This window comes from Mauremys mutica, chromosome 8 (genome assembly GCF_020497125.1).
Source record: "Mauremys mutica isolate MM-2020 ecotype Southern chromosome 8, ASM2049712v1, whole genome shotgun sequence".
In the NCBI taxonomy this organism is placed as follows: Eukaryota; Metazoa; Chordata; order Testudines; family Geoemydidae; genus Mauremys; species Mauremys mutica.
The window spans coordinates 24007614-24034880 of NC_059079.1; the positions used below are offsets into that span (position 1 = coordinate 24007614).

Here is a 27267-nt window from a genome sequence, read left to right on the forward strand (position 1 = left end):
TCTATTCCCATGCAAGACAGAAGTACATTATTTGCATATCATTATGCACTGGAAACCTATTCAGTTATTCCCACAGCAGACAACTCACCAGAATGACCTAAATAGTATTCACTCTTCTGACTCAAAATTTGAAGGAACAGCAAATAAACAAAGAATGAGGCAGACATAGGCACAAAGATTTAGAACATTTAAATAAGAACCTGGGCTAATAAATGACAAATGCAGATGAATGCAGACAAATGTAGCATAATGAATCCCACAGGAGCAAAGAATAATGAAAAAAATAAATTATATGCTTAATGGAAAAGGGCTATCGCACAGAGAAGAAAGAAATCTGTGAGTTATTGCACCAAAAAGCCTCAAGCCTCAGTCAAATGTGCTGCTGTCAGGATGAGGACAATGAAGATGCTCAACTGCACTGCTGAAGGAACACAGTATTAGACACAACCTGCCCTTGTTTGCAGCTCTAAGTAGAGAAAAGGTTCTTCTGACATCAGTTGATAGAGGCAAAGGAATTCAGACAGCCATAGCAGCATTAGCTGCGTATCACTCGGTCTAGACACTGCAACGCTTCATATATCACCAGCATTTGAAGACCCTTATAGAGCACAATAGGGATTGTGTTTGGTTAAAACCCTTGAGAATATCAAATTGGAATTTGTAACAATGAGATTACAACAAAGACTGGTCCCTTGGCATAGATCCTTCAGAACATAACATATAGAAATCTGTGCACTGTAACATCACAGCCTAGAACCTGGGAAAGGAATGGAGCACAATCCCCTAGAACAGGGGTTCCCAAACTGTGATGTGTGTACCCCGGGAGCATGCTAGACATCTCTGGGAAGTATGTGAGAGAAATTGTGAAATGGAGGATTTTGTTTATTATTTAATTTTTTGCATTTTCATAACAGGCTACTCAGACAAAGCTTTAAAACTCTAGGGGAATTTGTTATATAAAATATGATAGTTAATTTACTTCAAGATATACGAGAACAAAGATACAAAGACGCTGTACAGCGCAGGTTCAGCAACTGTTCAGTCTAACTGAGCGGGGCGGGGGAGAGAGAGAAGGTTCTGATTGTATACGTCACACTATATCTGTACATAGGAGTGAAATATGGAAAGATGGCTAAAGATACGGCTAAAGCAGAACACCCAAAGTATCAGTGATGAGAAGCATGCTGAAACTGCTGGGGAGATGACTACTGACTCAACATGTGGATCTGAGCCTGTGAAGAGAAACACTGACACAAGGGACGAAACAGGATCTATATCAAAGAGACATAAATATGAGGAAGAGTACATCAACATGGTATTTACTTGGACTACAGTCAGTGAATACCCTCAGCTGCAGTGTGTGTTATGTGATGTAGTCTCGTCAAAGAACAGCCTAAAACGATCTCCTCTACGCAGACAGTTGGAAACAAAACACGAACTAGGACAAACCATCAGAATTTTTCACTGGACGTGGGCAGAGCTAATGGCGAGCAAGAAAGTTTTGTACTCTGCTGCTGCCGCCGATGAAAATATTAAGGCTCTTGATGAGTTACAGAGTTCTGAAGTCAGGAAAACCTCACACCACAGCAGAGTAATTAATACTACCTGTGGCTGCAGACATGGTAAGCTTGGAGAGAAGGCCCAAAAATTAATTCAGTTAGTGCCATTGTCAAACAACACAGTGTCACATTAAATAGATGATATGGCTAATGATATCCTAACTCAATTAGTGAACCATGTCACTAGCAGCCAGTACTTTGCTCTGTAACTGGACGAATCCACACACATGGCAGGTTTAGCTCACTTTCTGGTGTCTGTGCAGTACATTTACGAAGGTGTAAAACAGGAGGACATTTTGTTTTGCCAGTCACTGCCTACCAGAACAGCAGCTAAGGAGATTTTCTGGTTGCTTGACAGCTTCATAAAACCAATATGATATCATCTGGTCACAATGTATTGGTATCTGCACCAGTGGAGCAAAGCCAATGACTGGTAGGCATAGTGGAGTAGTGACACATATCACAGAGGTCACTCCCAATGCGATGTGGGGCCACTGCAGTATACACAGGGAAGTATTTGGTGCCAAAATTATGCCTAGCACCTTGAAGAAGGTGCTGGATTTGATAAAAGCTCGACCCTTGAATCCCAGAATCTTTTCTGCTCTATGTAATGAGATGGGAAACGAGTATGTCAATCTATTGCTCCACACAGATGTTCAATGGCTATCAAGGGGCTAGCTCTTGGCACGTTTCTTTGAACTTCACTCCAGAGTCAAGGTATTCTTTACAGACTACCCATTCCCACTCTCTCACTGTCTGCAGGACACAATCTGGGCTACTTGTCAAATATATTCTCTCGCCTGAATGAGCTGAGTATAGGACTTCATGGGCTGAATACAACCATCTTCAATGTCCAGGACAAAACTGAGTCAGTGATAAAAAGGACTCGCTCTGCGGAGGAAAACAACACTGAAATTTTCCCAAACATGCATGAATTCCTGACAACGAAGGAACTACAGTTGCAGAACAGTGTTAAAAGTGACATCAAGCAACATCTCACTGAACTGGTGAGACAATTACATGAGTACCTTCCCTCAACGCAAACAGATGGGTCCACTACCCTTTCACAAATTTTTCTGTACTGCCCATACTGCATGACTTGTCAATAAAAGAACAAGAGAATCTCCTGGACATCTCAGCTGATGGTGGACTTAAGACTGAGTTCCAACAAAAGCTGTTTGCTGAGTTTTGGAAATGCGGGCAGAGTTCCCCGAATTGTCAGACAGAGCTGTCAAGGTTTTGATGCCTTTTATTACAACTTACCTGTTTGAAAGTAGATCTTCATCACTCACTGGAATGAAATCAGAGTATCGACAGTGTCTTTGTGTTGAAAACAACTTACAACTCAAATTATCACTCCAAACATTATGCGCCTGTGCTCGAACAACCTCCTCCATTACATTAATGGTGAGTAGTACTATTAAACCATTGTTTAAGTTGATCAAACGTAAGCGTACATTAAAACTATAACTGTAAATGATATGTATGATCATTATAGTCTTATATATTATGTGTTAATGTATATTATAATTTGTACGAGCAACTAGTAGATCTGGAAGGTGTACACAATAAGGGAAGTTTGGAAACCTCTGCACTAGGAGCTCCTCGATGGATAACATTATGCAATGATAATCAGAATATTTAGTGCTCGCTTATAAAACAATGACACTATATAAATTCATAGACAGATCAACTGATCACTTACAGTAGCAGCACCATAAACACATTTATGAAATTGCACGGCATTGCAGTAATCACAGTATTTTTTCATTTAAAACATCTTCTTCCATGTGTTAATCACATCAAATGGGGATGTCTCTACTAGTCCAAGTTTCTACTAGTCCAAGTTCTCTCCTTCCAAAGTGAATGCTCTATATTTAAAACATATTGAACACAAAATTTTCACACAATCATGTGAAAAACCAGTGGAAGTAACTAACTGCCTGTAAAACTGCTTAGAAAAAAATAAGCTATTTTAAAGGCTGGCATTTTATTTTTGTCTATAAAGCCCCAACTGCTTGCTTGCAACATACACTCAGCAACTCCTCTTGCTTCTGTTCTGGTTTTCTACCTCAAGGAATGATCAACTTTTCTCTTGCCACCTGGGATGCCTGGAACGTCTTCCTCAGCATGTCCCATGTGACAGTACTCTCCCCTCCTTCAAATCCCTCCTACAAAACTTACTATTTTATCATTTACCTACATCCCAACACTCTTCCTGACCTTGCTCCCTAATTTTAATGTATTAACCAAAAAGGGGAGAATATTAAAACAGATTCATGGCCTGTGTTAGGCAGTAGGTCAGACTAGATTATCATAATGGTCCTTTCTGGCCTTAAAATCTATGAAAGCTTCTCTCACTGTTATCCATGTCCTTTGCTCCACATCCATTGCACTCTTACTGCGTGCGCACCCTGCTCACAGTTATCAGAAACTTTTTCCCTTAGAGGTGCCCATGAGATCGGATTGAGCACCCTCTACTGCCGTGCATTCTGGTTAACAGACATAAAGGGAGCAGCACCACTGATCCCCTCTGTTTCTTCTTGCCGGAAACTCAGATGCAGAGCGGTAGGAGGGCAGGTCATGGAATGAATGTGTACAGCACATCTCAAACCACAACAGTTACAGAACAAGCTAGTAACTTTTTTTCTTCTTTGAGTGATTGCACATGCGCATTCCACTCTTGGTGACTCACAAGCCATGAAATCAGGAGGTGGGATAGGACTCTATCTGAACTAGGACTGAAGAACAGCTCTCCCAAATCATTTTTACAATACAGAGTGATGGCACAATGGATGGAAATGTGTGCATCGAAGACCAGGTTCCTGCTCTACAAATATCTATGATAGGCACTTGAGCTAGAAAGGCCACAGAAGCCACTTGCCATCTTGTCGGATGTACTGTCACTCTGCTTGGGGGACTAATACTAGCCAAATCTTTGCACAAGTGAATAAAGGAGACTATCCATGATGAAATCCTCTGAGAAGAGACTGGGAGCCCTTTCATCCTGCCTGCGATTTCCACAAACAGCTGGGAAGACAAGCGGAGCTGCTTGGACCTGTTGAAATAGAAAGCCAATGTTCTTCTGATGTCTACTGTATGCAGCCTTTCCTCATCTTTATTTGAGTTAGACTTTGGGAAGAATGACAATAAACAAACACTTGGTTAATATTGAAGTTGGCCAGCACTTTTGAAACAAACTGGATGAGGATGTAGGTAAACCTTATGTTTAAAGAAAGTTATATAGAGTGGGGCCAGACATTAGTGCATGTAGTTCACCTACTCTCCTAACAGAAGTGATGGCCACCAAAAATGCCACCTTCATTGACATATGTAGTAAGGAGCAGGTAGCTAAAAGCTCAAAGGAAGGCCCAAGCTCTGACAATGTCAAGTTCAAGTCCCACAGGGGAAAAGAATCTTGTATGTGAGAATATAACCACTCCAGGCCTTTCAAAAATATAATTGACATCTTATTAGAAAATACAGAGCAATTATCAACCTGAGGATAGAAAGCTAAGATAGTTCTATCAAAGTCCTCCTAGCAGATAACCAACCCTTGTTGTTCTAGGTATAAGAGAGAGTCCAAGATAAGATGGATTGAAAAATGTCTCGGTAAAACTTCAGATTATTGGGAACAGATAGAGAATTGTTTGCACTTCACCAAGTAAGTAGATCTAGTATATGGCTTCCTACTATTTAAAAGGACATCCTGAACCTCTTTTGAACAAGATTCTTCCCCAGGGTCTAGCCATGGAGCATCCATCCAGGCTGTTAAATGAAGCGCCTCCAGGTTTGAGTGAAGTAGGCAAATAGGATCTTGGGAAATTAGTCCAACAGAAACAAAATTGGAGCTTTTATGAAAGGGAGAGGAGAGTGGAGAACCAGTGCAGCCAAAGTCAAGCTACCGCCGCTCTTTGGGGGTGATTTAATTATGTCAATGGGAGAGCTCACCTGTCCACACAGAGCAGCTACACAAGAGATCTTACAGTGGTGCAGCCGCTGTAAGGTCTCTAGTATAGACATAGCCCAAGAGGCTGTGAGGTTGTTTGAATTGGCAATGCAGAAATCCCAGAGTCAGGCTGCCTCTCGGCAGAGCTGGGATGAATGGACCCCTCCTGGCCATCATTACCAGTTTTCCCCTTGACAGAACTGTAGGATGAGAGCTCTGAGAAACAAGAGGCTGACGCAGAACTGGGCACTGCAGTGATTGAACTGATTCAGTGAGTGCTGATGATACCATCGGAGCGATTTCCTGCACTGCTGGGGAAACCAGCACTGACAAAGACAACAAGTCCTTTGTTGCCGCAAACACCTCTGCCATTGTTGGTAATGGAATTGCTGCTGTTTGGTGAGTAACTGAAAACAACAGCACCATAGAAGTTACAGGTGCTGTTTCAGGTATCAGACTTGATAGTGCCTGTCCCAGCACTGGAGTCAACAGTGCCCTCCTTAGCTGTTAACCTGGATGAGTGCTTAGATTTAGGATGTACTCTACTCAATTCTCTATCCCCCTTCCTGGTGTGGTTTAGGACCTAGAGATCTTCCTTTTCCGGTCTTTTCCTTAGAAGCCTTATGTGTCTTCCTCTGCACCAGAGATTGTGAGGAGATGCCGCCTTCCGCCAACATTGGCAGAGCACTTCTCACTGTTGATGAAGTGGTTGTTCTCTCTGTGTGGGAAGGCTCTGTTGGTCGTCTCAGCACAGCTTCCGTTAAAAGAAACTTCAGCCTGGCCTCTCTATTTTTTTTTGGTCTTAGGCTTGAAGTCCTTACAAATTTGATATGTGAGATTCGCCCAGACACTTTAAACAGCTGGAGTGCAAGTTGCTCACAGGCATCGACTTGGATAAAAAACCAAGACTTGAAGACCAGTGACCAAGGCATTTCTTGGTACCAAAAACAGAACCTCAAGCAGGGAAACTGAAAAATAATGACTGCTTGGGTGCCTTATGCAAGCTGCCCTGCAATGCATTTAGTTATTTGGTACATTCTATCACACTACAAGGCTTGTAATATTACATTCAGTGTCTTCCTGAAGTTCAGAGATTAACAAAAAGTGCTAATACTGGCTTTGTGGCTCTAGCAGAGAATGTGGGATGTACAGACAGAAGGAATTTCCATAGCATGAATATGTTGGTAATCTATGCCCTAAAAATAAAGTTCCCCATAATGACTGCTAAATTTCTAGGATTCAGGAAGCAGTGTTTAAAAAGAAAAAACTTATGTCAATGAAGATTCCAGATGTCTACTTATCCTACATCTTGAAGATTAGGAACAGAAATTCTCCATGGTATTCTGACTTGATGAAATAGAGATGAAGAACTAGATCCTTGACTGTGGTTGAAGTCAGATCCGGGAGGGGAGGGGTCATGGCTAAAACGCCCCCTAGCACCTCCTTTGCTAAAGAAGAAAGGAAGGGAGGGGTATAGGAACCACTATACCTGTTCTATGCCACTGGAGGATTCCCCTTATACTGGCGTAATCCTCTCATGCCCATTTATGCCAACTTTACAGGCAGAATCCACTAGCAGTACAATGCAAAGCAGTTCCACCACACTGCTGGCTGTGGCCAAAAGTCTGCTAGATAAGTGTTATGGAAGTGATGCACTTATTTTGTGTCTTAAATTTCTTTTGAATGTATGAGATGGGTCAAAATTATAAAGTACTGATTAATATTATCCAAAGGTTTCTGTAGTTTCATTTATTCCTTAGAGAGAAAGATCATTTTGAAAAAAGTCAGCTATGCACTATAATAGAGTAGATTAGAACATCACTAATGTTGTGAATTAGTGAGTATCCGAAAAGGATAACATATCAAAATGTTTATTAGACCAAATGTGGTTAAATTTTAATTCTTTATTATAATACTTCACAGCATTCTGGGAAATACTGTCGTACATTAATGTTACAACTTTGATTAGTATGAGGTCTTGTTAGAGCATTCTGCTATTTAGCCTTTGCATGAGAAATGGCAAGGGCCAACCTCATTTTTACATATTAGAAAAGTGCAAGCCAGTGAGATTCCATGGTAATTGAAAAGATGAAAATTAATTGAAATGTTCTGTCCGGCACTATAGGTTCTGTAATTCAACTAAAAGCAAATCAGCATTTGGGGTGGTTGTTTTTTTAAATGACTTCTTGAAGTGAAAGCCAGAGAAACAGATGATGGCAATGTTTGTCTCAGCTAGCTCTGTATAACTTAGTGGAAGTTATCATGGCAATCAGTCATTCGCTTGACTTTATAAAGCAAGCATGAGCATGTGAACATCTTTCAGTTTTGGGGCAGTAAGACAGTATTCCCATTGTAATTTTTTGATCAGCCTTAATCTTGGAGTTCATCCACATTTCTTTTGGAGTGGCCAGATGAGCAAACAGCAGCCAGGAACTTGCTCTTGCATGCATACAATCTTGGCAGCATCTCTCTTCAGTGCTCTATGCCCATTCACATTGTGGAAGTTGGCAATAACCTACACCAGCATTTGGTCCTATTGACAGAATGTTTGTTTTACTTCTCTTGGGTACAGAAGTAGCTATCCTTGCCCTTGGGGTATTGTGAGGCTGCAAGGCATGAAAAGCAGAAGCTACAGAAAGCCCAATAATTCCCACATAAACCTAGTAGTGAAAGAAACTAGATTCACAGCACAGCAGCTAGATCTTAGGAAGGGGACTCAGAACTGTCGTTTACTGGGTAACATCCATACATGATTCCATTTGCCTCCTTTTGTCCAGTTTACAAGTACAGGCAAACAAAACACAAGTTTAAACTGTGCTCAATTATAAGTATTTGTACTTACAAAGTGAAAAGGAGATGGAACCCAGCATGTGGGTGTGCACACGCACACACACACACACAAACACACAATAAAAATGACACACAGTGTGTCCATTTCTAACTTTCTTCAGCATTAACAGACCCCGCAAATCGTAGAGACTGAAAAGGTAGAACAATGAGTGCAATATATTGCATTTTATCACAGCGTACAAAAGTAACCAGCATCCCTAACCTTGAGAATGTTGGCTTAAATTCAATCACTGGAGGAGAGGGAACCCACACATTTTGATGACCATCACCAAGCATCATGGTTTTCCACGTCTAGTCCAAGGTGTACAGAAGCACTGACATGGCCACTGAGTGCCTTCCATCTACTCTCTTGCAGTCACAGGAGATAGCTGAACAAACACACAGCTGCTCTTGATCAAATTTGCAGAAGAGGAGAAGGAGCTCCACTGTGGCCTGGTCTACACTGTGGGGGGCGACGGGGAATCGATCTAAGTTACGCAACTTCAGCTATGTGAATAATGTAGCTGAAGTTGACGTGCTTTGATCGACTTACTGTGGTGTTTTCACTGCGGTGAGTTGACTGTTGCCGCTCCACCGTCGACTGTGCCTGGGCCTCTCGCCGAGCTGGAGTACAGGAGTTGACAGGAGAGCGCTCAGGGATGGATTTATCATGTCTAGACTAGACGCAATAAATCGATCCCTGCTGGAACAATCGCTGCCTGCCGATCCGGCCAGTAGTGAAGACATACCCCTAGTGAGAGATGGATGGACTTTTCTTCTTGACTACTTGCCTGGTGATTCTGACTCATGGCATCACTAGGCAGAGGGAATACATTCTATACATAGAATATGTGTATCTTGTATACAAACACACAGTAATTAAGGATACCCACCTTAAAGGGGCTTGATTTTCAGAGAGGAGGTGTGTAGCAATTCCTAAACTCACTTTTACATCTCAAGTTGAGCACTCAAAAAAAAATCACTGGTTGCTTTTGAAAATTGTGTCCTATACATTTGAAAATGAAGTAAAATCTTCAATATGAGTTTCATTCATCAATGTATTTTTATCTCCAGATAAACTGTTCTAATCCAAGAATATCAATGTCTGCATCTAAACTAAAACCTGTATTGCCTTTGTTCTCTTACTAAGCATTTTATGTGCCTGATTAAAATTTAAAGAACCCTTAACTCATTTTATAAAAGATGAATAAAATTTACACAGTGCTAATCACCATTTTATTTTCAACCAATTAAAGTGAAATGAACCTAATAACATGTAAACAAATGAATTCTGACCCATCTGTTTGTCACTGTTTAACAAAGAAGGAAGTATTTTCCACAGAAAGTACCATTTTTTAAGTTAAACTTAAAATCTTAATTTCAAATTTAGACTATGAAAGAAAAAAGGAATAGTTTAATTGCAAATTAATGTCTGCTAAATAACTGTAAAATGCAATTATATTGGAAATCATCTGTTTCTTCTGCATTATTTCTCCAAGGGAGTATCCCTTCACTAGATTGCATTGCTCGCACAGGTTTCCCAACAGATAAGTTCAGCAAATTTTAACAAGGTTATACTGGCAAGTATTAGTTCATTCATCCAAAGATGACTCCCATCATCCACTACTTCCCTAGGAGTTAACCAATCCAAAAAGCAACGAAATCAGATGTTTCTCAGCAAAGGACAATTTTAAATAAGTTATTAAAAGCAACTCATGAAAAAAGATTGTATTATAAATACAGGTGAGTCTCATCTTATGCGGGGGTTCCGTTCCGTGCTTAGTGCATAAAGCAAAAACCGTGTATAGTCAAAATTACATTGAGTTGAATGGCGGGTGGAATCACTCGCACTACAGGTACAGTATTAAAATGGTTATTTTTCTCTTTTTTTTTGTTTTTGCCGACCGCATAAAGCTGAAATCGCTGATGCAACAGACCTGTATGCTAGAGATGATGTGTAGTTCTTGTGCTGCTTGGAGCTGATGTGCCATCGTCTTAAGGAGAAATGCAAGGGAGACAGGTGGTGCCAAGTGAGATAGTGTGGGTACGTGTGTGTGTAACAATATTCTGCCTATGGGCTGGGTTAGTGTGAAGATTTCACCAGTGAAGTGGAACATGAATGTCAGCTCCATATGTCGGTAAGGGAGCCACACCAAGATTGTTTCATATGGAAGTGGCAGCTTGTACTCACTGCCTTGAACCCACAGGCATTGTGATAGCCACTTCCCCAACCTCTCATCTGGGTGAAAAAAGCAGGGAAGGAATATCTCCGTAGATCCTCCTTCTATGGATGCCTACAGGAGACATGCATCCCTTCCTCATGGAGGAAGCCAGGAGAGACAACAGTTTAAATCCTTGGGTGCTGACAGCTTCTCCCAGAAGTGCTGTTTGTAAAATACTAGGTTCAAGAAAGAAATGTCTTGGGGTAGGTGCAGAGGGAAAAGATTCCATTCTGAGCCAAGACAGGTGAGAGTAAGATCCCTGCTGTCAGGAACAGGCTCTTATTGTTGGAGCTCTGCCAAAGTAGTATGCTCTGGAGGTGCAAGGAACCATCCTCATGGTCGGCTTTCATTATAGTTACTGGACTACATTTTGAAAGCCCTTACCAGGATCAGTACTGGCTTCTGTGCATTGGATTGTTGTTTTTACTGAGTATTTCTGTGTTATAGGCCCTAACAAAGATCAGCAAAAACAAAGCATTTTGGAAACCTGAACACTGTACATTTTACTTTCTTGACATACAAACACGGTTTCAATGTTTTCCTTCAAATTTTGCAAAAAACCTCTCTCCTCTATACTTGTGGGCATGATTCTTCTCCCAGCTAAATCAACAAAGAACAGGAATAATTTCACTGAAAATGAATGAATTTACATAGCACCGTAAAACTAGAGAGATCGGAATCAGGTCCCAAGAATAAACAAACGAGAGATGGAGAGAGTTTTGAGGCCAAAGTGAGATACGGGCTGAAACCAGAGATGAAAATGAAACCTTGGTTGCAAGGTTAACTGTGGAACTACTGTCCTGAGCAGTTCTGTAATTACCTTTGAATATCACTAACTGCTCCAACCGCAACCTTGGTCTTCTACAGCTCTGAAGACCCCTTATCCATTTTCTTCCTTTAATTTTTCATTTGATGCCCCATGTTGCATCCTCATCCTTCCAGCTATGGATTGGATGGGACAGTCAAAACTGTGCATTAAGACCCTAATACAACAAAACATTTAACTCATGTAGGTAGTCCCAACTACTCATATGCTTAAAATGAATCAAGTGCTTAAGAGCTTTGCTGAACTGGAACCTCAGTGGCAAAAACAAGTTCTTGTTGAGCAATGCAACGGTACACTTACCTTACAGGATTAATTTAATATAGTAATCACTTGGGGCTACAGTCATAATTCTTTCCCCTTAACAGTTACTTCTAGAAAAGCAATTTTTTTAGTTGCTAATTTTGAAGGTTTAGGTTCTCAAATTAGGATCAAATAGTTCTCTGGGGAAATGAAACAGTAATTTATTTGCTAAGTTTCAGTAGTAAAAAAAGCAACAAAGGGATACTAGATACATTAGGATATTCATTTACTAGTTTCTATAGCAATGTGTGTTTTCACCAGACAAGTAGAGTACATATAGGAATGCTGAACCCTTCAGAAGTAAATGCAGAGCATTCTAGGTCGCACCCCTACTGTGGGCCTCCCACCCCCACCTTAGAGCAGATTGACGAGCTACAGTGAACCTTAAAGTTACTATTACAAACAAAAATCTAAACTATTGTACTGTTCCATAATGCTAATGTGTTTTCGCTTAATATGATCAGTATTTAACAAAGGACTGGAAGAAATAAGTATCCAATTTGATTCTGGCCTCAAGTTGCCATTTAATTAAGTTTTCAATTATAACAAAATTAAGAGATTGGACACTTATCATTGAAACATCCCTTTCATCAATAAAATATCTGTAATGTTACTGGGCGACATCATAGGAGGATAGTTCAAATGTCAAGCCCTGATTAAGCAAGGTGTATAAGCATGTGCCTAAATCTAAGTGCATGAGAAGCTCCACTGAAGTTAGGCACATGTTTATCTTGCTGAACTAAGGCCCTACTAATGAATGTTTTGTATATGATGAACAAAAACAGTATCTTAACATACTACTTATTTTTCTTCCAAATTTGACTTAAGTTAACATTCTTCTCTACCCTCTCACTAGAACAAAATAAAAGCAGAATTTAAAAAACGAAACAAAAAAACAGAACTGAAATACTTCCTAACTTTTTTGCCTTTTTATACACAAACTCAATCCAAATTTGTCTGCATATATTAGCGTAAAAAAAAAACCTCATAAATTTTTAGGATGTCTTTTGTAGTACTCTTGTTAAGCTTGACTAAGCTATTTTAAAACTTAATTTAAATATTTTTGTTCAAGAGTACGTGATTACTTCATGCTACTTACAGGATATTTTAAGAATCAAAGAGCCATCATGTTGATTTCTAATGTCTTGGCAATTCATTCTGTACAGGCTGTCAACCAGTTGGCTGCCACAGCTCCTTCTACATAGTAATGTAATATTTTAAAACCAGGTTGTGTGTTCATTTCATGTGAATGCTTGTTTTATAGCTGATTTACATTTTACATTAATGGCAGTCCAGGCTCTTCCTTTTCCAATTACTTAAAATATTTTTAAATTTAATGTTTGTGCTTTTTGTCTTAGACTGGTAAAGCAATTATCTCCCTTTTTTGTGTAATGTCTGATTTGCTCTATATTCAGAAAATTGGTGGTTTACGTTTTAATATTAATACGCCCTTTGGTTTTTATCCTTTCATTTCTTGTGTGTCTGTATATTTAAATTAATTGTGCGCTAATGTATTGAGTTTGATACAATTATTCAATTTAGAATTGCTAAACTCTATGTTGTTGTCCTATTTTTATACTAATATGGTAACAGATTACTACTAATACAAGAGAAGTGCTATGTTTAAGTCAAAATTGGGTGCAGTGTTTCTTTTTTATGCAATTCATATGTAATAAACAATTCAAGAGGTACTGTACCTGAATTTTTCCTCAGAGAGCAAACAAATGAGAAATCAAAGAGAAGGCTTTTAATGGCTACCATATTACAGTGGTTTATAAACTGGAGAAAATATTAGAGATAATGTTTAAGGACCTTAAGAAACAGTGACGGACATTTGGTGATACCTAGAATACCAACAAACTTATGGTACCATTTGAATAGAGTTGCCAGCTCTCTATTAGGCTATTCCAAGTAATTAAGATACAGGTCATCACATTATCAGGCAAAAGAAAGTAAATGTGAAACATCCCCAGCCATTCACATAGAGTATATGCTGCTTGTCCTTTTCTTCAAAAAGAGTGCCTACTCCAGGAGCAGCGATTGCCAGGGCATTCTGCCCCTTCACATACTCCATAGATAAGGGCCTCCAAGGGGGTGGCATAAAGCTTTACATCATCCTATGCCAGGGAAATCCCTAGGTAACTAGGTCTGTCTAGCGGCTTTGCACCAGATGACGGGGAGGATCTAGTCCTATACTATTGGTAAGCTTCTGTTATAGCAACGAGATAAAGTATATGAAAATCATATTTCTGCCTTCCCACAATGCAGTATTCCATTGCAAGACATCATACAATAACCAAATGAACTATCCATGGTTATTAATTTCTTTAAGCTGTAAAAATATTACTGTTACATTTAATCTGGCCAGCCATCTTAAAGGTTAATTCTCTTTCCTGTTTCAGATTTTCATCTAGGTGAACCAATCTGTGCAGTTCCTATTTACCTATTCCAAACAACCCACAAACTGTTTCACTGCTCACTCTCGCTGTTAAGAACATATTGACTTGCTGCCTGCTCTGTTGTTTAATTCATTTATGCTGAGAGTCAGGCATGAAGACAGAATTTTAAATGTGACATTTGCAGGCTGTTGGGTCATCTCAAGCTCTGACAACACCAGGGAATTCCTGACATACAAACAGGTCCTGATTTCCAATCTCCAATGTTCTGAACACATCAGATATTCTTCCCAGAGGTGCAGATTTCAGCCAAAAAAAATTAAAATCCCGTGTGTTTACATCTTGCAGAAAAGGCCTGTACACTTCAAAGTTTTAAAATAAAGCCCATGTTTCCTTTAAGCTAAAACTGGCATTGCCTGCAGCAAGCAATTCAACTGCAAAGAAACACTCTGATTGACAAAGATATTTGGAAAGATCTACAACAACAATTAATAAATACTCATAGGATATTCTCAGCAACTTTAACATTTTGTGGATTTCCATTTTCTCCTGTTGATCTATCATGGTTCAAAGTCAATTGTGTCTGAAGGCCAGAGCTGTAGATAATCTGCCATCTAGACAATATTAACATCTGGCCCAATGAGCCAGCAGTTAATTACAGCCACAATTAGAATGAAATACCTAAGGCAAAACTTTACCAACAGTGCTTTTTGTTGTGATACCAGCTATGTGGCGCAAGGAACAGAAAGTATGATGGCACTACTGTAGTTGGAAATGGAAATGTTACTCAGAGCTCGTTCAGAATTATATTGGGAAGGGAAATTGTTTTCCCTGTTCAATTCTTCATTACAAATACATTGCGATAATGGTATTGTAATTTAGCTGTTTTTCAAAGAGAGCAGGCATTCGGGTCAAGATGCAAGTTGGAAGAAATCTAATTCTGTTTTTTAGGAGAAAAAATACAAAAATTTTAACTGCACCCTGTGCCATGGGTGAAATCAGAATTCTTGTGTCGTCCTGCAAGTATCCTTTCATTGCTGTGCTTTGAATAAGACATTCATGATTTAACAGCTGTCATCTAAAGTTTGTGAGTGCCTCTAGCATAAGCACATTGATTCTGTAAAACCTAACAAAAGTATTACATTTTAAAGATTATGAATCTTGCCTATTCTGAAAGCAAATACTTGTAATGGAAAGGCATACCTGGTGTATTATCTGAGCTACAGGAAGCTGTTCAGCATATTTTAGTGGTTCTGTTGCCATCTCATCATTTGGAGCCCTGAAAATAAATGAAGTTCATATTAATAAATGTTCTTACAATTATTACAAAAAACAAACTCCTGGAATTAAAAACAAAAAAAACCTACATTACTACCAAATACTGTTTGAAATGTTACATCTAGAGCAGTGGTTCTCAAACTAGGGCCGCCGCTTGTTCAGGGAAAGCTCCTGGCGGGCCAGGCTGGTTTGTTTACCTGTCGTGTCCGCGGGTTCAGCCGATCGCGGCACCCACTGGCCATGGTTAGCCACTCCAGGCCAATAGGGGCTGTGGGAAGCGATGTGGGCCGAGGGACGTGCTGGCTGCCCTTCCTGCAGCCCCATTGGCCTGGAGCGGCGAACTGCAGCCAGTGGGAGCCACGATCGGCCGAACCTGCAGATGCGGCAGGTAAACAAACCGAACCGGCCTGGCCCGCCAGGGGCTTTCCCTGAACAAGCGGCGGCCCTAGTTTGAGAACCACTGATCTAGAGGAAACAATGTTTTGATTCATTATAATCAGAAAAATAAATCCCCACCTTAAAATAGTTTTTAAAACCGAGAGAAAATAATAAGACAAGTTAGTGTAAATAAAACTAGTGTTACTCATGGCTGCTGTTTTTCACTGGAATAATTCAAATATGTAGAAAGTTTAAAACCAGCAGGCGGAAACCTGAGAAAACCTTTTAATTTTGTTTTAAGTGAATTCAGCTGGTGAAAGATGCTTGCTTGATCTCCCTGGAGAATGAAGTTGTTTGTTTACAGAACAGGTGCAGCATTGGCAATGACATTGCAAGCTTCTCCATATGATCCCACTAAGGTAACTCAAATGTGACACCACCACGGGCAAGAGGATAAATCATTCTCCATCCTTTCTCTGCCAAAAATGCCATTCAGTACCAGCTGCGGTGGCGAGTTTAACAACGCAACCACTTGTCCGCTTTGAACTGGAGTAAGACCTTCAGCTGGCTACCCCGTTGATATGCTGCTGAAACTGTACACTAGGTTTCCTTGTCATTAAACCCAGATAGAGCAGTTTCCTTGCTCTCTCTCTCTCTCTGTCACTATGAGAGAGAGAGATGGCCCAGAAAGAAATCCAGTTAGCGTAAGATCTCTCTAGGAAAGAAAAAGGGGAAGCTGATTAGTAGGGAAAACCATTCTGAGGAACTCATTGAGTCTACACCTGCTCCAATGTGTACACTCATGTACAATTTCAAAGTGGATTTCAATCTTGGAGCCTCACTAGACAGCTCTCTGCTCCTACATCCCCAACTACCAACGATGGCCAGAAATACTCTCTCTCTCATCTTCAGCTGACCAGAGAATTGAGGTCTTTCCTCTCCTGTACAGCACCTGCTTCAGGTCACCAATGCTTTGGTTACTTTGGTTGGAAACATGGTGTGTCTGGGACTAACCACCTAGGCTGCTCAGTCTCTTCATCTAGTGCAGAATGCAGCTGCCAACCCCTCTCAGTAGGGAAGAATTGTGAAAGCATATTACTGGTTGGCTACCAGTATAGATGCCGACTTCTCCTCTTTCCTGTGGGTGCTTGACCCCCATTCTGCCTTCCACCAAGTCCCCGCCCCAACTCTGCCCCCTCCCTGCCCCTATTCCAACTCCTTCCCCAAATCCCGGCCCCAGCCCCACCTCTTTCCCACCTCCTCCACTGAGCGTGCCACGTTCCCGCCCCTCCCCCTCCCTCCCGGAGCGTGCTAAAGCTGCCAAATGGCTGTTTGGCAGCAGCCAGGCGGGAAGTGCTGGGAAGTAGGCAGAGGAGCGGGGACGCGGCACACTCACGGGAGGAGGAGGAGATGGGGCGGAGAGGGTGAGGGGAGCTTGGTGGCCAGGGGATGCAGAGCACCCACTAATTTTTCCCTGTGGGTGCTCCAGCCCCGGAGCACCCACAGAGTTGGCGCCTATGGCTACCAACAAAACTCAAGGTGCTGGTTGTCTTTTGGGAGCCACAATGAACAGCTCACCCCATGGTTCAATATAGAACTGTTCCTCGTTTTAACCTTCCCTTTGAACAGAACACTCAGTTTAAGATTGAGTTAGGTATGCTTCTAGGAGAGGAGTATCACTATATCGTTGTATTAAACATTAGTACCAAAAATATGGCCTTATTCTTCCATGGTCCTATGTAAACATAATTATGACAATTATTCTGGAGACAAGTTAACCTGTAGGCAGGGAAGGAGGAGGACAGAAAGGGATAAGAAAAGGGAAACAAATTTTAAAGGTGTTTTTTGAACATCTCTCTATCAGCAGTGTGGACCACACCATCCTTTTCTGCCCCTGCCCAGCCCCCTTCTTCTTTTTGCCCCAATATACATTTTGGAATTTTCCTGTTTCAGCTGGAGGGAAAGACTGAGGTCGTCTCTTTTGGGGGCTGTTTGCTGCAACAAATTCTTAGTACAAAAGCCAATCAGGGCAGAAGAATTAGAGTTGTCAGAGTAATATGCATAATCACTGTGTGATTTTTGAGAAATAACTCCGCTGATTATGCAAATCCCTGTACTCTGATTGGCTAGCTGTCATTATTAGCCCACTAGGACATAAGGATCTGCATCCGGTATAGTTATTAAGAAATAACCATACAGTGATTATGCAAATCTGATATCCACAACCAGAGTGCAGAGAATTGCACAACTGAGAAAAAACCCTCTAGTTATCCATCAGCAGCTGTTACAGCATCCATGCACTCTGCCTGGTTGAGACAATACCATTTGATTGGAACTGCAAAGAAACTGTTAGTATCTCTGCTACAAACTAAGGTAACTGCCCTGGAATCCCTGCTTTTCATACCCTCGGACAACTGTGGATATACTTTATGGCACTTATGTTCTTTATACCTCAACGGGGATAGGGTCATTTACACCAACTATGGCTTTGATCTTGCAAGTTCTTGCAAGGTGTGCAGCAGGAAGTGAGACGCTGTCATAGTCCAGATCAAGTCTCAGTAGAGACTATGGGTGGGCATATAGCCAAGAGTCCTCTATGGCATGGAGAACCAAATCCACAAAGTGAAAATCTCAAACTACTTGTGCATCCAATCCCTTACTCTCTCACGTCCATAGGGCAACAGAGGGGTAGACTGTGGTGGAACACTGATTTGTCTGACGAGACAGGCCTAAGTGCAGTCCTCGGGAAACCAAATCAGGTATGTGTGCCCCTCTTTGGGCTTTTTAGTACATGCATATGCCATACCATGCTATACCTAGCCATCAGGACTACACAAGAACGTTGCTATTTCTCTCCTAGACATGAGACTTTTTAACCATGTGAGCCTCTATGGTTTTCATAATTTTATACAAACTGGATAAAAGTAAAGGTTCTCTGTTCTTGAAGGAAGTTGCAGCAACCAAAATGTTGATACTCTTGTTTGAAAAAATCTCCAAAGACATATTTAAGTAAAGCAGAACTTCACTAACTTGCGCTAATAAGTGATCTGTGAATAACCACTGTGAATTAACAAATTTTGAGAATTAGCAAGTTAGTGAATAAAACAATTTAGAAAGGATAGTTCATGACAAATTTACTTTGTTCATTTGGAATGTGCAGTCCAATTTTCATTATTTATGATACTACACTGTACCTGTAAACCTACTGTATAATATTTTGTAAAATGCATGAGGTCTTACTAAGATGAGAGCTCCTTATGGCTCCATACTCGCAGATCTTTCCTGACAAGAATGAGGGGGTGGGGAAGGAGGGCTTGTTTTTATAAACTGTGAATTATGGAACATGCAGGTTAGTGAAGTAACTAAGTTATGGGTCCACGGATGGATGGATTTCTCTCTCACTTTTGGAGGACGGGGGGGGGGGGGGTATGTATGTTTTACAAAAGCCTCTCTAGACATTTTACTCTCAGCTTCCTTCTCTTCTGATCAACCTTCGAGCTGTTCAAAATGATAAATAGTTTGTTACAGAACAGTCCTATTTTTCTAATGGCATTCTGATGCATTTATTATAACACCTGCATCCTTGGCTCTGCTCTGAGGGAGCCAAGACAGAGATACTGTTATGGTCTCAGTTGAGAGCTGTGTATATGTTGTGATATTAAGCATGTCTATTATGGGTGTCATTCCCCTTAACTCAAAAAGTATGCAACCTTCTGACAAGCTCCTAGGCACTATGGTAATACATATAAATAGTAAAATAATTAATCACCACCACCACCACCATCATCATCATGGGAAAGTATTTCCTTATTTAGCGTCTTCACTTAACATTCATACCATGTCTTTATCCAGGTTCAATTCAGAACAGGTTTCAAAGACCTATGAGCTGATGTACACTAGAAAAGTTGTACCACTATAACTATGTCAGTTGGGGGAGTAATTTTTTACTTATACAGTTATAAGAGTATAAGTCCTAGTGCAGACGGAGTTATACCATTGTAAATGTGCCTTACACTATTAGAGCTTATTTCACTTTCGTAGCCGCAGGGTTTTCCTTTTTTAGGGGGGGAAGGCACAGAGGATGGGAGAAGCATGATAGGAGAGGCTGGCTCTTTTCTGATTTTCTTCACTGGAGAGGGGAGAAAGGTCAAGGGCTGCCCTGCTTCCTCTTCTCCATATCAGAATGGAAGAAAAGACCAGGTTAGAAGAAATGGCACCTCTCACCAAGGTCATCCTGACTCTGCTTGTCCCCTTCACAGAGAGATCAAAGGAAGCTAGCACTAGTACCTCCTCCAAGAACCCCCTAAAGCAGAGCCTGGAAGTATGCATCTATTCTGAGAGAAGATGGACATCAGGGAAAAAATAACTGGACTCTGCTGTGAAAAACTACTTATCTTATTGAGCCCCTCAGGGATCTGTCAGTTGATGGAAGTGTGCTTGATCACAGATGATATATTTTTTGGACTATAATTTCACAAAATCCACTAGCTTCACCATTTAGTTCATTTATATTTCACACTCGGATCTTTATACAATTAAAAGCTAATTTACTTTAATGCAAGCTTCTTTGTGCTTTTAAAATAATTCTATTATAAACACACAGACACTTTGAATTAATTAATTTTCCAACCAGCAATAGGCCTTTCTGTCCCAATTGAACATGACAGCAGACTACTGCCAACAGTGTCAATACGAGCTAGCACACTAGCGTATAAAAACAGTATTCCAGTATGCCCGACATCTGGTAATTTAGAGCATAAGGAGATTTTGATTCTCACGAAGGAAAGGGGAGAGAGACATGAAATCAGAGGAGAATTAGGAAACAGCAAGAGATATCAAAAGAAAATTCAATTTGAAAGCAATTTCTGTATTGCTGCTGTGACTGCTCTTAGACAAGGGGAAGGGAGCAGAAGCCACAGAAAGTGAAGGTAATTCTAGTAAAATGTGTCAAGATTTTTAGTGTGGAAGCAGATTTGTTATTTATATAGTGTCATGTGGGCACATTCTGTTTCACAATAGACAGCAAGTGCTAAAGAAAGAACTAAATCCCTATCACCCAGAGATGGCATATTACAATATGAGATAGGCACATTTTAATACTCATGAGTATGGCTAGAGTCTGGTATAACACTAAGAACAACATGTGGTCACTATAGCTCATATGATTCACCCCAGAAAAAGAGGGCTTTCAGGAATTTTTTAAAGTGTTGGAAAGCATGGGACTTGGTAAACAGGACATGCCAGAATATGTAGTTGTTCTGAGACTGCAAAACACTGAATAGTTGTCTAGGAGATTGTGGGCTAGCAAGGGTATACATTTGTTCCTTTGCCGGTCTACACTGACTGAGTAGCTGTTCCAGGCATAAGAGCAGCACAACAGAAGAAATGCTGCAAGTGACAACAAAGTCACTATGTGGTAGCAGGATGCAAAGAGTGTAGCAATGGCCTGAGACAGATATCCAAAGCGAAAGAGAAAACAGTGGGGGTGAAAATATTAATTTAAAATTTTGTCTGGCACCAATAGCTTTACTGTCTATAAATACATGAACAAGTTTGCATCTGGCAATAAAAACAACACAAAATAACAGTACTTTATGCACCACATCAGAGAAAGTTATTAGGTTCCCCATTAAAGAGAGGCTGAAATGGGCTATATCTGGTTTGAGTGAATAGTTTTTAAAATTGACCATTGAGAAATTTATGTACTATATCGAGACTAGAGAAGATTAAGAATTAAACCTTAGTTTAATGCCATCTACCTGTTCCACCTGCTAAGTCCTAGCTTTCCATGTTCTTAAACAGAATAGGTTTAGATGGTAAGAGTATCACTCAGCACCAACCATCATGCAAAGCACCAAACCATGGAAAGCATTACTCCTCCCTGGAGGTAGTACAATTAAACTCCACAATGGGTGCTAATCAAACTCTTCTTACCTTTCCAGCATGTGAATGTTTCCCCTACAGATATGCTCAACTATATTCTTTGACTAAAATGGGGGAATATTAAAAAGTAATGTAAGTGTTTCAAAGAGATCCTTACAGAACTTCTCCTTTACCCCAATCCATTTTCTCAGTTAGATAGATGAATATTCAAGTGATCTTTCTAAGAATATATTTCAGCACAAAACACTTTGTGCTGACATATTTCGTCTTAGGTAGTGCAAATATCACATACACATGCCGATCAGAACATCAGTACCTCATCCAATGCACTAAACGCTTCAGTTTTAACTATGTGGTGCGCCTAGTACTCAACACAATTTCAGTCATGTCCATTTCACTGTACCTTGGTAAACTGGACAGCTGGCAGCTTACCTTGGGTGACCTTGCATGACTGTCTAGCAGAACGCTAACGTGTATCTTTTACAGATCATTACTGTGGAGCCCTCAAAGTCACGTCTTCTAATGGGCAAGCGATTAGTGCATATTCAAGGATGACACAAGGAGGGAGCTATGGCTACAATGGAAATATGCAGACATCTCATGATTCATTAATACTGCCAGGCATGCCAAGATCTGTTAATAGGGGAATTTGCTCCATGATGTTTATAGGACCTCCTCCAGTAGTGACATGGCATTAAAGATGTTTTAAAAAGAAGATAATCCACAAAGCAATATGTAAACAATACATGCATCTTATCTAGACAATAATGAAAATGTATACCTGAGGCAGAAATGATCTTTGAAATCACGAAAAAGTACTCTGAATGCTGTACAGGTAATCAGAGGGATGTCACCTCCCTATACACCAATATCCTTCACAACAATGGCATTCTGCCTGCCTCAAATTTTTACAAGATAATGGACAACATTCAGATATCCACTCCAAACACATCGCCAAAATCATCCATTTAAATCCTCACCCATAACAATTTCACATTTAACAATACACACTTTGTCCAAGTGTTTGGAAACAGCTACGGGGACTCGGATGGCTCCCCAATATGTCAACCTCCTCATGGACCACCTTGAAGAAGAGTTTCTGGACAAATGCACCACAAAATCAATGATATACCTGAGATACCTCAATGATATTTTTTATCTTCTACACAGCCAACCTAAATTCCCTCACAGATTTCCACCACTTCAACCACCACCACCCTCCATTAAACTCTCTCTAGAACACTCCCACACTAGCATCGATTTCCTGGACACCCCAATCAGCTTCAATAATGGAACCCTACAGATACTATTTACAAGAAACCTATGGGTCACCACACTTATCTTCATAAACCCAGTAACACACCAAGAAATCTGTTTATCTACAGCCAGGGACTCAGATACCACATAATATGCTCTGAGGCAGTGGTTCTCAACCTGCAGCCCATGTGACATCCTCAGGGCCATACAGATATTATTGGATGCAGCCCACAATGGTAAATAGGTTGAGAACCACTGCTCTGAGGAGAAAGTTCAAAATATACATCTTCACACACTTAAACTGCCTTTGTTAAGCAAGGACATTCCACCAGAGAAATAGATCACATCATGAAACAGGCCACCCAAATACCCTGAGAAAACCTGCTTCAATATGGAAATAAGATCCTCTCCAACCGCACACCCCTAGTTGTCATTTACCACCCCCACACTGGAACCCATATGGGGTATCATCGAACAACTACAACCCATATTCAATGGGGACCACATCCTGAAAGAAATCTTTCCTAATCCTCTTCTTCTGGCCCTCAAAAAAACCCCTAATCTCATCATCAGAAGCAAGCTCCGACAGAGCAGGACATACCAACTCAAAGCAGAACCAGAGTCTGCCAGAATAACAGATGCAAAACTTGTAGACATATCTCCACTGCAACGATGATCAACACCCCCCATCCAACACACCTTTCAAGATCCTTGGGTCCTACACATGTCTATCACAACATGTGGTATACCTCATCCAGCGCACTGAATGCTTCAGTATCAGCTATGTTACTGGGGATCACAGTGGATCCAAGCTAAATATGAGTCAACAGCGTAACACTATTGCAAAAAACAAAAAACAAAACAAAAAACAAAAAAAACACATTCTGGGAGTACTAGCAGGGGTGTTATAACCAAGACACAAAAGGTAATTCTTCCACTCTGCTCCACACTGATTAGGCCACAATTGGAGTATTGTGCTCAGTTCTGAGCATCTCATCTCAGGAAAGATGTGGACAAAATAGAGAAAGTCCAGAGAAGAGCAACAAAAATGATTAAAGGTCTAGAAAACATAACAAAAATGATTAAAGGTCTAGAAAACATAACATGAAGGAATATTGAAAAAACTGGATTTGTTTAGTCTGGAGAAGAGAAGACTGAGAGGGGACATGATAACAGTTTTTAAGGACATAAAAGGTTGTTACGGGGTGGGAGGGAAGAGATTGCTTTCCTTAACCTCTGAGGATAGGACAAGAAGCAATGGGCTTATATTGCAGCAAGGTCAGTTTAGGTTGTACACTAGGAAAAACTTTCTATCGGGGTGGTTAAGCATTGGAATAAATTGCCTAGGGAGGTTGTGGAATCTCCATCATTGGAGATTTTTTAAGAGCAGGTTAGACAAACACATGGATAGTCTAGATAATACTTAGTCCTGCCATGAGTGCAGGGAACTGGACTAGATGACCTCTCAAGGTCCCTTCCAGTCCTACGATTGTATGATTCTATGCGGGTGAAACTAGATAATCACTATGCTCTCAAATGAACTCCCACAGAAAAATGATAAAAGACAAAAACACCACATCACTTGTGAGTGAACACTTTTCACAAAGTGATCACTGTATATCTGGCCTCAGTCCTCCTATTCAAAGGAAACCTGCACAACACCTTCAAAAGACGAGCCTGGGAGCATAAATTCATAACTTTATTAAATACTAAAAATCATGGACTGAATAGAGACACTTATTACAACAATTTATAACTCACTTACCCCTCCCTTTAGCTTCCTTCTCTCCTAAGCCTCCAATGACTGGAGAGGTGTTATGGGCCACTTCACCTTGAATCATCCCCTGAAATGGGTGTTTATTACTTATGCTAAACAATCTGTTCCACTTTGTATTCTGTGTCACTCTGAGTGCATTTCCGTGACCTGAAGAAGAGCTCTGTGTAAGCTTGAAAGCTTGTCTCTCTCTCACCAACACAAGTTGGTCCAATGAAAAGATAAAATGCCTCACTCAACTTGTCTCTCTAATGTAAGATAATAGTTAGTTGGTGCCTCAGCTAACAAACCAGTGGTCTGTGTTTAATACTCGGGTTAGGTCCCTTTATTACTAAACCAGCAGGGTTTGGGAGAAACAGAAGGCAAGGAGTGCCCTAAATCACTCTCACTCTCTGCCAAATTCTCCAGCAAACTCAGTAATGCTGCTGACAGACTCCGGATGCAGCACAGAACAGCCTTTCTGTTTAGTTGTGTGGAGGAGAAAAAAATTGCAGAACTCCTTGGTGCTTCTACTCCCACTAGCAAAACAAATAATCCCAGGTGAGAATAAATCCACAACCAGCTACAGCTTTACTTTAAATTTGGTATCACTTTATAATTAGAATAATCTGAGATTTAAAATAATACTTAAGGTCACAAATTGTTTTGGAAATAGTCACTATAAAATTCACAATCTCTTTTTTAATTAATCGAAGCAAGATACAAAACAGGGATAAGAAATGAGAACACTGGAGGAAACTATTTCTATTGAGAAAAAAATTAGCATGTTCTGAGTTTGAAACACTGTTTCTTTTTAATAGCATAAAGACCAAAGTCTATCCACCCAGCCCTGGGGCACTTCGCTGCTTGACTGCTCATTGCATCTTGCACATCCCATTACAGTTGGGATACATCCTGAGCTTTGCTTCTGCCACTCATGACAATACTCAAGACAATCCATCAAGAGCAACACTTCATTCTTCACCTTTGCTCCTTGTAGCAAAAGCAAAAAAGTGATGAAAACAAAAGTCAACACCACCCAGAATCCTCTGACTGAATTTCAATGAAATCTTAACAAAAATAAGAAAAAAAACCAAAACAAAACAAAAAAACACAGAGAGTCACAACTATCAGTCAGAAGGCTCTAATATTATTTAGATAACAATAGTGCTATAAACAACATGGTACACCCTGCTGCACCTAAATAAGCCTGTTAGCTAAAAGTTTTGGGAACAATTATCAGCAGAGCAGTGGTTAATAATTACATACCATAATCTATCAGAACATGGAGAGTCACCAAAATCAACAACGAGCCTGCTCTTAAAACTAACAGCAGGTTGTGCCAGGAGATGAATACTGACCATTAAGTGGTTATAACTAGGATTTACACTTATCAATCCATTAAGATCATCCTTTCATCCCACTGTTTCTGCCTGGCTTGCTTCAGATTCAAGAGAACTGTTGTGCATTAGTTTATACTGTCAAGGCTTACTTTGCAGCCAGAAGCATTTTTAATTTTTTTTTAAATTAGATTCTCGTTTTGCTTAGATTTACATAGTAAGTTTTTCACAACAGATCTTAAGTTCTCACATTTTCTTCACCTACAGTATATAGTTCTATTTTCCCAGTTCATGAATCATGCAATGTACCAGCTCAGCTCTAATTTCTCACGGGACTGTTGGCTCCATCACAAGAGTCAGCTCCCTACTTTGGTGTCAGAGTAGTGGTGGCAACTTCATCAGATCCAGTTTTATGTCTCCCTTTGGGATTTTAGACCTCCTACTACTTATGGCCCTGTGAGAAAAACGTTGTAAATGTAGACCATTGGTCTCTGTGCTTTTACTGACAATAGCAACTCTGTTGTAGTGCTGACACAATATTAGTTTGTCAGTATTTCTGCTATCTATCTCATTTTTCTAGGGTATATAAGTTGGCTATAGAATGGCAGTCAAGGTTGAAATTTAGCATACAAATACTTTTTCCTTTACCGAACAGTGGGAGAAAAAAACGCTCTCTGATAAGCAGTGTTAAACTACAGGAATGAGAGAAAAAGGTTAGCAATGTCAAATATACTTTTACATTCCTATAAATATTCACAAGACTTCATTCCAGTACAAATAATGGGTAAGCCAGTAAGTCCTAAATCCCCCCGAGCATTTTGGGCATTTTGAAAATGAACAGCTGTATTCTAAAATGTGGCTTCCTGTATTGTAAGTGTACAGGTAGGTCTGCCCTGAAAAATAAATGCAGCATTTGATCCTCTTGGATAAAACACTATCAGTTGTATATATACAGAGAAAAGAACACAGACACAGAGAGGATTCAGAGGCAGTATACTATAGAATACAGTATACTATAGCTAACCATGTTTTTCCTTTTTAAAGAGGATTTTGTTTATAATGGTTCCTTTCTATAAACTACCCTAAGTACACCACATACTGCCATGCCAAAAAGAATTTAGGACAGTATCCTGTCTCCACCAATGGCCAATATGGGATGCTTCAGAAGGCCTAAGTGACTTTCTCCAATTCACCTCAATATTCAGTGCTATACTGCTGAGAATGTTAGGAGGGGCATTTTTAATTTTTTTTTGGTCCCGCCGCTGCACAGGAAGTGCATCTATCTTTTTAAGGTTCT

At 40.3% G+C, this 27267-nt stretch overlaps 1 protein-coding gene across 4 annotated transcripts in view; it reads right to left on the reverse strand.

Moving 5' to 3' along the window:
* Window positions 1-27267, reverse strand: part of PIGK (phosphatidylinositol glycan anchor biosynthesis class K) — a 140288-nt gene that overhangs the window by 19268 nt on the left and 93753 nt on the right. For all 4 annotated transcript variants that reach the window (XM_045028894.1, XM_045028893.1, XM_045028892.1 and 1 more), the window contains one exon: window positions 15285-15360. In XM_045028894.1, the coding sequence (XP_044884829.1) occupies window positions 15285-15360 (76 nt within the window). The remainder of the gene's footprint in view (window positions 1-15284; window positions 15361-27267) is intronic.